We start from the raw sequence: 10524 nt of genomic DNA, 5'->3' as shown, positions 1-10524 counted from the left end.
ACTGTTGGAGGAGCCTGTAGAGGTATTTTCGTTTCCCATATTTATGTATTAATACAGCATAAATCGTACGTGTTACTGTTGGCTTAATTTAGAAGTTATAACATAGAAAAGACATTCAAAGAATTAATATTCGTTATCCAAAATACACAAAATATCAAATGGCAGTGTACTGTCAAGTGCTTCAAATCTTTTGCTCGTATCCAGTGATCAGGTTCTAAGGACCGTGGCATTGCGACACGCTCTGCATCCAGGAATCCATCGGGACCGTCTTTAGGAACTCCCCATTTCTCGTTGTTCAGATCGGAATCCTTCCATTCCGGCCACGATGCGTATGCGACGTTCGCGTCAGGATGAGGATTGGTCTCAACGGTGAAAAAGCTTTTAGACTTTTCCGACATATTGTGAAAAATAGAAAAAAAGCTGCAGAAAGCTGCATCTTCAAGGGATAAAGAGATTTGTACAGGGTGACAAATTGTTAACGTCAATTTTGCAAAAAGTATATATATTTTTTATTGATCCTTTATATATTATACACTATCATATATGGACAGAATGGAATGTATTTATATCTCGATGGTCATGAAACTAAAAGTTACAAATCGTTTATCGATTAGTACGAAGAACATATATCATTAATGTCTATTAGTATAACGAATGTATATTTATAAAAAAAGATTAAGGTAAAGTAATTATAATCTAGAATATATTCTAGCAAAATAATGGTAAAAAAAAAAGAAATTCCACGAAGGATCGCGAAAGTCCTACGATCAGCGTGATTTGTCATTTAGTTAATAGTCATTTAGGTAATAGTTTTCGTCCTTCCTTCGCTGAGTCAAATCAAAGCTCTATCCATGTATGTACAATTGTTTTTGCAATTACAATAATTTCATAACAATATATAGCAAAAGATAGCGATCTCGATTCGGCAATTAAAATATCACTATTCTTGCACTCTTGTTGAATCAATTGTTAACTTATATTTCTTATATTATCGACAGCTCCTTTTTCGCATGACAACGTCGTTGCAATTTGGCTCGTCGTTAAGTCGACATATATTTTATTACTAGAACATATAAGGCGCTAAATACGTTCTTCACGTTCGGCTAATCAGCTGCAATTTAAGTCCTTAAATAAAAGTTTGTTAAACTAATGACAGTTATTCTGTATATAACATGTAACAAATACGACGTTTTTAAAGTTCCGTGATTGTACATATCTCAAATTGAAAATACACTGCAAGAGGCTAATTCTCTAACTGCTGAGAATAAATATTGTACAACGAGATGAATTACTATTTAACATCTCGCCAATTTGAAATAATGTTAGACATTACATTAAACATGATCGTCAGTACACTTACAATACAACGATAATAAGCCTTCATGGAAAGAATTCGTGCGACAACGACGCGATAGAGATTCAGTCGATATAAGCTTGCTTTTCTTACCCTTTTAACGGATTCTTTTTTTTTTTTTTTTTTTTTTTAAGTAATCGAGAATTTTTGGCACTGATATTCGCTACAAGTTTCCGTCCTATTGAACATACAGCAAGAAAAAACTAATATTCATGCACCGTAATTTGTAAAAACCACTATCTTTCCCTCTATCTAAAAAATCCCTCAAAAATATTTAATCCAGGAATTATATATCTCACATGTGAAAGTGAATCAAGAAGTAAAGTGTATTTGCACGTAGAATGCAATTGATGATAGCAATAGCTAAATCTTGCGTGAATATAGATTTCTAAAAGTTTTAGAAAAGCCAAGTGACGCATATACGACTTCAATCATTATTAAAAACTTCTTTTTGCAGAGGAGCGAAAAAAATGCTCTATAATATTCTATTCTATGTCGTAAAAGTTTATATGCACCCTTTACTTTTTGACTTGTACAATGCACAATTTGTTTGTTGGTGTCATCTATTATTTAGCAATCAAAAGGTTTACTGATAACGAAATTTGGCGGTGCGCGAATACTTTTCTCATCCACTGTATAACGTCTCTATGCGTAATATATTCTTTAAGAAAATAATCCTGCTTCTCCTTATAGAGATGGAAGTAAATCGGAATACGCATGAAAAATATATGTATATATATATATGTGTATATAAAATAATAAACCTACAATCTCTTGAGAATGTGAATATCGAAAGGCCCTCCGCGTTTGTCACGAACGCGAACGTCCGGAAACCTAATTCACGCCCTCGAACTGGCAGTGTTCGGAAAAACCTGTTTTCGCACGCGCAATTACAGACCCGTGTAAAGCAGGCATTATAAAAATCTTGATAATACTAAAAACCGATGCTAGTTACTGGCATGTCACATAAATCACGACCATCGTCGTGCAAACGCATTACATTTATAACACTCGCGACTTATTCACGATTGGTAAATAACTTATTTACCGAATGTGTTTCGTATTACTCAATGCAATAATTTCCACGATCAAATAGCCAGAAACTAACGGCAGTCGTTATTACTAGACGGTCAACTGAAAACTCATTATTGCATTGTTCTATAATGCTTTCTCGCAAAACCGGTTTCTATAGCAGTCGCTAAACTACGGAATATCGATTACAGGAGTATCAATTATTTACCGTTGTAGACGCGGCGATCTACACGAATGAATAATTAAGTCTATCTGAACGGAATCGAAGACCTGAGTGCAAAAACGAGTTCGTTTCTTCAATTATTTCCACATTTGCAGGGAAAGAGGGAAAAATGGCTCTCCAAATGATAAATATCAAAGGTCTGCATATATCTTCTAAGTACTTTCTAAGTATCTTGAGTTAAGTCTTGATGTCTATGCAAAGTATCTCACAATCAGTTGGTTTCATATTTTCAGTGACAGGGTAGCAAGTAATTATTTTTTACGTGACACATGGATTTCTCGCCTTTACACCACTAAATTTGATCAATACTGTTTAAACATCGTTCCGCGCTCATCTACTGTACTTAGTAAGTCGCGTTTCAGGCATTTTTCTCCAATTATCAGTGCGAAAGCGTGCGCGTAGGAACGAAATGTCATTTTGAAAATTTTAACATCTTATAGCCAAGAAAGACCTATATTTCATTTTTACACGAAGCGCTAGTATTTTGAAATCTCATTATCTTTTCGGTAACATCTAAAAAAACGTTTTCGCACTCCAGCACGGTGCTTGGTTCTCACAACTAGGTGATTCGAGTCGTTGCCTTTTCGAATCAGAACCAGACCGTTCAAGTACAGTATCAACCCTTTTCTATTAAGTAATCAATTAAGCAAAATTGAGGTGAGCAAACGAAAGCACTGATATAATCGAGGATACGTGACTGAAAGAATTTAGTAAATGGAAGGTATCGTGAGGACTTAATTCACCGTCTGCTTTCGGGTTTAACATGCCTTGCCGGGTCCGGAAGCCCTTTGATCCTCCATCCGACCAGCTTGAAGTCTTTGGATTAGAGCGAAGAGGTCCTCCTCGGGTACGGTAGAACCTGATTGAGTTTTACCATTGGCTCTTCGGCCCCTTTCCTCCTCGGCGTCCTGCAATGTCGATGCAGCCGGCAGAGGACTTCGCTGGTCCTCTAGACGCGAACTCTGAAAGCAGATTATCCTTTGTATAAAGTGTCTTTTCCATTGCACAGGAGAAAAGATTCCAAGCAATGCAAACAAGTAACATGACAGTGTATTAAGTTAGATACAAACCTGGCATCTAACGAGCATCTCGATGAAGGAATCGTCCGAGTCCTGATTGGTATTCAGTCCTGGCAGATAGGGCAAGGTCACTCGTTGCTCGTCCATCCGTTTGCTTTGCATTCCAGCGATTAATTCCAGCAAATCCTCGCCGTCCCTAAAAGTAAGATTGTCAGATATCCCTTAGATACAACAAGTATAATATAATGCGTTATCATGATGAGTCGGTGATTAGCACCTATTCAGAGGAATAGAATTAATATATTTTCACGTACTTGTCGTCCATATCTGATACTTCCGGCGTGATTGTTCGGTATTTTGGATTGCGCTTCGTGTTGAGCGCGCAACGTTGATCGTCCATTCTGCCTGACTGAAACCGGGACAGCAGATCGAAGAAGTTATCTTCCTCCTTTTGAGAAGGTTGCGACGCAACATTGTCGTCTTTGTCTAACACGATTTCCGACTTATCTTTCTGCTTTGCGTCGGGTGTGAGCTAATTGAATATAACGATTGTTAATTAATTTAGTTAAATCAAATATATATTCCGTATAAAACAATTTCAATTTTTTCCATATAATTTTTTGGTCAATTTAATTTTATTTCAATATAAATTATTTCAATATTAATTGCGTTTTAGATTTAAAAAAATAGATTAACAGAAATAAACTACAGTATATTATACAATATATATAGCCATTTCTTTTGTCGCAACTTCATTATTCTAGTGTAGTTTCAAGAAAAGAAAAAATAATGCGAACCTTAATGAGATCGAGATTGTCCATGCTTTGTCGTCTGAGTCTATATCTACAGGGCATAGTTGTCGGGACATTCGACGTCGCGTTTGAGGTCGATTTCTGCGTGTTTAGATTTTCCTTATTGTTCTCCTGCTGACTCTTTTCTAGACCGAGAATTTTCTGTAAATCATCGACGTTCATCTGCGCGGTAGCCTGGCCCATTTGATCCTCCAGCTCTTTCGAGATGTGTAGATGCAGATTCGCATAGTGCAACGCTTTATCATGATTGCCCATCGCGGCGTACGCATTGCCCAGTGACCAGCATGCACGTCCTTCGCCAACGCGATCCTTCAATTGTTGGGCTATACCCAAGTGCCACAAATGATACTCGATGGCCGCCGAGTAATCGCGTAGGAGAGTATACGTGTTTCCCAAAGAGTAGCATGCTTGCGCCTCTACCTCGCGATCTCCCAACTCCTGTGCAAGAACTAAGGTCCTCCTAAAAATTGAACGAAACTTTTAATTTTTGATAATTGCAAATTGCAAATTTATCCTCTGTGTACATAAGTTCGAAACTGTGTGGTCAGATTCGCAGTAGTGATGGCTTTTTTATATATCGCGTGTGAGATACCGATCCACTATGCAACGAATAATGAATTTATATTCGGTAAAGCACAAATTATGGCATTTAAACATTTGTATGATTTATTTTATTTGTTGATAACTTTTTAATAAACAACAAACGGTTAAAATCTTTTGCAAGTTAGAGTCACGTTCTTGACAATATACATATGTTAAAGTCAATGAGATCGCCACTAACATGTAGTTTTACCTAGATATTTTTTCTTGGTTTATTTCTTTTTCCAAAGTAAATTAAAATTAATCTGAATGCACTTGAGAAATAGGTGAAAGAAACAATGATCTGAGTACTCGAGATATATTTGTTAAAATTAATAAAATTCAGTTTCAATAACTCTCGGAATATACGTATCTACATTATCTCCACCGCATTGTTGATAATTTTGTACTTATCAAAAGCTAAAAATATTTGCTAAACTCTTGTATAAGTCCATCAACCTTGAATAGGAATATTACTAAATGCATATATGTGTTTATTGTCCCTAAAGAGTTAAAGGGTTGTGCTGTACGTAAAATTTGAACGTAAAATTATAAAGGTACACAATTAATTTAGCAAAGTCACAATATTTACTTGTAATGCTGCGCAGCCTTTTCGAACTCGCCTAGAAATATATGCGAGTTTCCTAAATTGCTGTTGGCTCTCCTCTCCGCCGGCTTGTCGCCAAACTCTCTGGCGATCTTTAAACGTTCATTGTGATAATAAATGGCCTGTTGGAAATCGCCCAACAAATAGAACGTATTGCCCAAGTTGCCGCATGCTCTACCTTGAGCCGCAGAATCCTCCAGTTCCCTCATAAGTTCCAAATTTTCTCTGTAGAAAAGCGAAAGGCATTGAGAGTCATATATAATATAAATGTTAAAGTTGAGACAGCAATTACGGATTAATTAAAATCTTACTCATAATAGCGCACAGCCTGTTGCAAGCACTGTCGAACATCTTCGGAGAACTCTCCTGGATCCTGATGACCTATTCTACCCGCTTGCTTGCCCTTCGCGTGATATACGTTTCCTAAATTGTACAGGGCTCTTCCCTCGCTAAGCTGCACAGAATTATAAATTTATAGATTTAGAAATATGAACTAAACTGCAAAATATTTATACAAAGTAGAAAGAAATACGCAACGGACAAGTGATGAATTTGTAGAAAGTACAACCTCGGCTTTTAAAAATCGAGCTACTTGCAACAAGTGAAGACGACTTAAGAGTCGTCGAAGTATACCTTATCCCCAATCTCTCTGGAGATCTCCAGATGCCTCTTGCAGCATATCATGGCTTCGTCGAACTTGCCCATAACTTTCAGTGTGTTGCCCAGGTTTCCGCTGGACTTGGCCTCGCCCAGCTTGTCACCCATATTCCTGGCGAGAGTCAGGTCCAACTTGTGATACTGCATCGCCTTGACGTAGTCACCCAGGTAGAAGTACGCGTTGCCCAGTTGGCTGTAGATCGCGCTTAATATCCGCAGGTCGTCCGTGCCGGCCTGAATTGCCGCCTGGAAGAACGCCACCCCGGACTTGCAGTCACCAGCCTTGCACAGACGTTCGCCCTCGAGCGCCAGTTCCAGACACATGTTCCATCTCTCGCTATTCTGCTAAATGTTACAAACATCATGTTGCATGGATATTATCTCTTGCAGATAAGTTTCTGTTCATCAACACCACTGTGTTAATTGTCGCTTCGTAAAGCAGGCTTGACATATAAAGATGCGTTTGTAGAATTGAAATATATATATACGTTAGAGTTAGAATAATTTCGGGCTATTATCTGCAAAATAATATTAAATGAATATTTGCTTTTCCAATTTAACAGTTAACGATATAATACGTATATGTCTTTTGAATGCTGAGCAAATAAAATTCATTTCTACGAGGTGGGTCCGACAAAATGGATCTAATAAAAAGTAAAGCAAGCTTGAAGGCGAAGAGTTGAAGATGGAAAAACATTAATACTTGATACTGGATTAATTATTGCATACAGAAAGAATCAATATAGAATGCGTTTCATTATGTAATAATGTAAGTAAAAAGAAATTAAAAGCCACGTTTATTTCACTTGAACGATCAGACTGTGCTCAATAAAGATGTAACAAAGTTTGCTCCAAAACACAAAGACTTTTATAAAGTGGAGTGTTTTCACATAACTCGAGCTCGCTCCACGAAATGCAAGTTATACCATGGTAAAACCGGAGTAAATAAATGCACGGGACAAGATATTGCGGTACGCGAAGAAACAGGTGTGGCAGCGATAAGCGTGAGTCACACGTGGAAAGCTCAGCGTCACTAATTGAACGTTGATTCACTCACTTGTCCCTCGGACGACAGATTCTCAGCGCTGGCGCTCAGAGACATCCTTGTTCGCGACACCTTCCCTTTGCAGAATGGGACACGACTCGTTCAAACGCCGTTAAAACGAGACGGCCGTACGTTGCTATCGGTTCGCGAGATAATTGTGATTGTTCCCTGCAGCATGATACTCAGGAACTCCGATTGTGGGAATCAGCTCATAGTCGCGACATTCTCCGGGCATAGCCACCGCGGATCCTCTTGCTCCGAAGCGACGAGTTACTCCAACGTGAAACGATCCTACAGCGTCTACAGCCTACAAGCCCTACAGCGCGTCCAAACAAATGGCGCCGTCGGTATTACTGTATTAGTGAACCCGGATCGTGGAACTTTTCGACGCATGCGTTGTTATCGTGGAGGGGGGGTATGTCCCCTAGACCATTTTTTGTACGCATGCGTGGTTTTGTGTAGTTTAGATGCAATTTTATTTATATGTGTAGACGTTAAAAATAGTAAGCTAGATATTTCGAGAAAGATTTGTCTAAGAATAATGAAGTAAGGTAGTCGTAAAAATAGCTTTTATTATTATAAAAGATATTTTTTATATAAAAAGATATAATTTATAGTGTATGCTGTAGAAGACTAAATGATATATATATATATATAGATGATATGAAATGATAAATAATACAAGAACAATGGTGATATTAATAATATAAAATAATAAATAATATAAATATAAAGAAAGTATTAAGATTGAAAATATAATAAAGCAAATAAAACTGTAAAGGAGTAAAAGGACAGAGGAGCTAATAAAGATATGTAATGAAAAGAACACAGATAACATATATGATTAAAAGAAAGCAAAAATAATATAACCAAATATTTAAAATTGAAACAGATATTTGAGCACATTTCAACAATGACATTAGCACGTACGTGTCATAATAACAGAATAAATCACTTTTACTTCGCCAGTCAAATAATAAACAATGGATCGAAATATATTAATCGACTCTACTGGCCATTACAATCGCCATCAAGACAATAACGACCAGGATTTGGTTCGATTATTGTCATGTATAATCTTTGATATTGTACTATATATAAGCACCTCATTTAAATAATTAAATTTATTGCGAAAAATGTTACCTCAGCCAGGGTTCGAACCTGAAATGGGTGTAACGACACCCATCACGGAATGAGGGAGGTTCCAGGTTCGAACCCTGGCTGAGGTAACATTTTTCGCAATAAATTTAATTATTTAAATGAGATGCTTTATATATATAATCAAGTATCAAAGATTACATTGATTAATATTTCCATTGTTGTTTAAAATAATTTATTTATTAACAGAATTATACACATTTATAATTTCTTTTACACAATTTTGAATTTATAACTTATTCTCTAATTTTCTCTAGAAATTCTTTGATAATGGATGTGACCCATTTATTATTAAACTTTTTAATGGCTCTGGTGGTTCCTCTATTTCTGGTAAAGCAACTTTGCCCATTGCACAACATAAGCTATTATAACGTCCAGTACTGTAATTAATTGTTTTTTAAATTTACCTTAATTATTTATTTAAATTAAAATTTTAAAATTCTTACATTTGTATTATAACCAACTTAAAAAATGTATATTAAGACAATTCATGTATACTTTTGTTGACGTCACTTCTTCAATTATTTTAACCCTTTGCCACTCTCTAAATCCACTAATCGACCTCTTTCCTTTAATAAGCATTTATAAGCTAACCACAGTTTACTTAAATATAAACCATAAAAATGGCAAATAAGTTTAACTATTTATGTGTGAAACAAAGAGCAAAGATTGAATTGAAATCTGGCGAGGAGCACTGAATGTCAAAACATGCCCATACCAACACACTCCCTCTTACATTCACATACATATAATAATGTTTTTAACAATAAATTTCTTTTATTAAAATGTAGGTATATAAGTATAAGTAACAAAATTGATAATGCCATTTATAAGTTCATATAAAAAAATCACTTTTTTAATCTTTTAATCTGACAAAGTAACATTTCATTACTTGATTAATACTTTGAGATATTTAATGTAATTTTTTCACTAATAAACTGAATATTCAACTTGGAAAAATTTGATAACAAGTGAAAATATATCGAAATCAATCTCGAAGAAATAATAATTAGCCTATGGTGGAAACTTTCATCACGAATTAGCCGTGAAATGCAGCAAATATCAGAAAAACAATTACGAAGCAATAAAAGTTATTTTAGATATCTCGTTATGTCGTTTAATTAAATGAAGAAAATTTTAAGTGAAAATCAATTTTTGAAAAATGTCATACATTATTTTTAATACAAATCTTTATCAATGTTACGAGATAACATAATGGATTCTTTACAAAACAGCAGATGGGTATGTTAATTTAGATCTCCTTGAATTTTAATAATTTGTGTGACTTTAATCCTCATTCTCGCGCTTTCTCGCTTCTTCCTTCCTTCATCTTCCTTCGTCCTCTTCTTTATATTACTAAATAATTTATTAATGTAATTGGTAATTCTACAGAATAGGGCTTTTTCCGAATTTTGATATTTTCTTGCGGTTTTCTTGGTAAAAACCTTTGTTGTGACTCCGACAGTGATAATCAATTGGGGGAGCCCGAAAAATATGCACCCTACCTATTTTTTTTAACCTATTTTTACTTTATTTTTGATAAATGTTTAGATTAAAGGCGACCTCACCGATTTTAATGACCTTGATATATGTTGTCAAGGTCATGACCCCGAGTGACCTTCAGAAGGTTTTAGCCGTCGCTCGTTATTCGTTAAAAAGTTATTCACAAAAGTTAGTCACAACAAAGGTTTTTACCAAGAAAACCGCAAAAAAATATCAAAATTCGGAAAAGGCCCTATTCTGTAAAATTACCTACCATGTAATTTACACTGTAAATATTATAAATATGATTGTATATATGTGTGTATATTATTACATTTATATATGTGATATATTTATAGTAAATAATATATATAAAAGAAAATACATGTATTAACAAATTAATATAAAATTTCAGTTATAAAAAGATCATTAAAACTTCATCAAATTGATGAAGTTTTACTTTATTAGGTTAATTATTTAAATTATATTAATTATATGTGTGTGTGTGTACGCGCGCGTGCGTGCGTGCGTATCTACATTTTTAGGCGAAAGAAGA

The 10524-nt window shown here is 35.3% G+C and overlaps 1 protein-coding gene across 2 annotated transcripts; it reads right to left on the bottom strand.

The window, feature by feature from the left end:
- Positions 1–1016: 1016 nt before the first annotated feature.
- Pins (G-protein-signaling modulator pins) lies at positions 1017–7708 on the bottom strand. 2 transcript variants are annotated; one of them, XM_077406570.1, is made up of 8 exons: positions 7341–7708; positions 6260–6625; positions 5938–6080; positions 5612–5851; positions 4426–4900; positions 3943–4160; positions 3680–3824; positions 1017–3571 (listed from the first exon to the last, which is right to left on the bottom strand). In XM_077406570.1, exons 1-8 carry the CDS (start codon positions 7383–7385, stop codon positions 3368–3370), a joined length of 1836 nt encoding a protein of 611 aa, XP_077262696.1. In that variant the 5' UTR covers positions 7386–7708; the 3' UTR covers positions 1017–3367. The 2 variants fall into 2 exon arrangements, with proteins under 2 accessions (XP_077262696.1, XP_077262695.1); XM_077406569.1 differs by having other exon boundaries at positions 6260–6628; positions 7341–7707.
- Positions 7709–10524: the final 2816 nt, after the last annotated feature.

Source organism: Temnothorax americanus, unplaced genomic scaffold (genome assembly GCF_048541705.1).
Source record: "Temnothorax americanus isolate GAGA-0224 unplaced genomic scaffold, ASM4854170v1 Scaffold21, whole genome shotgun sequence".
Classification (NCBI taxonomy): Eukaryota; Metazoa; Arthropoda; class Insecta; order Hymenoptera; family Formicidae; genus Temnothorax; species Temnothorax americanus.
Note: the sequence above shows the minus strand (reverse complement) of the source record. Positions and strands in the feature narration are given on the sequence as shown.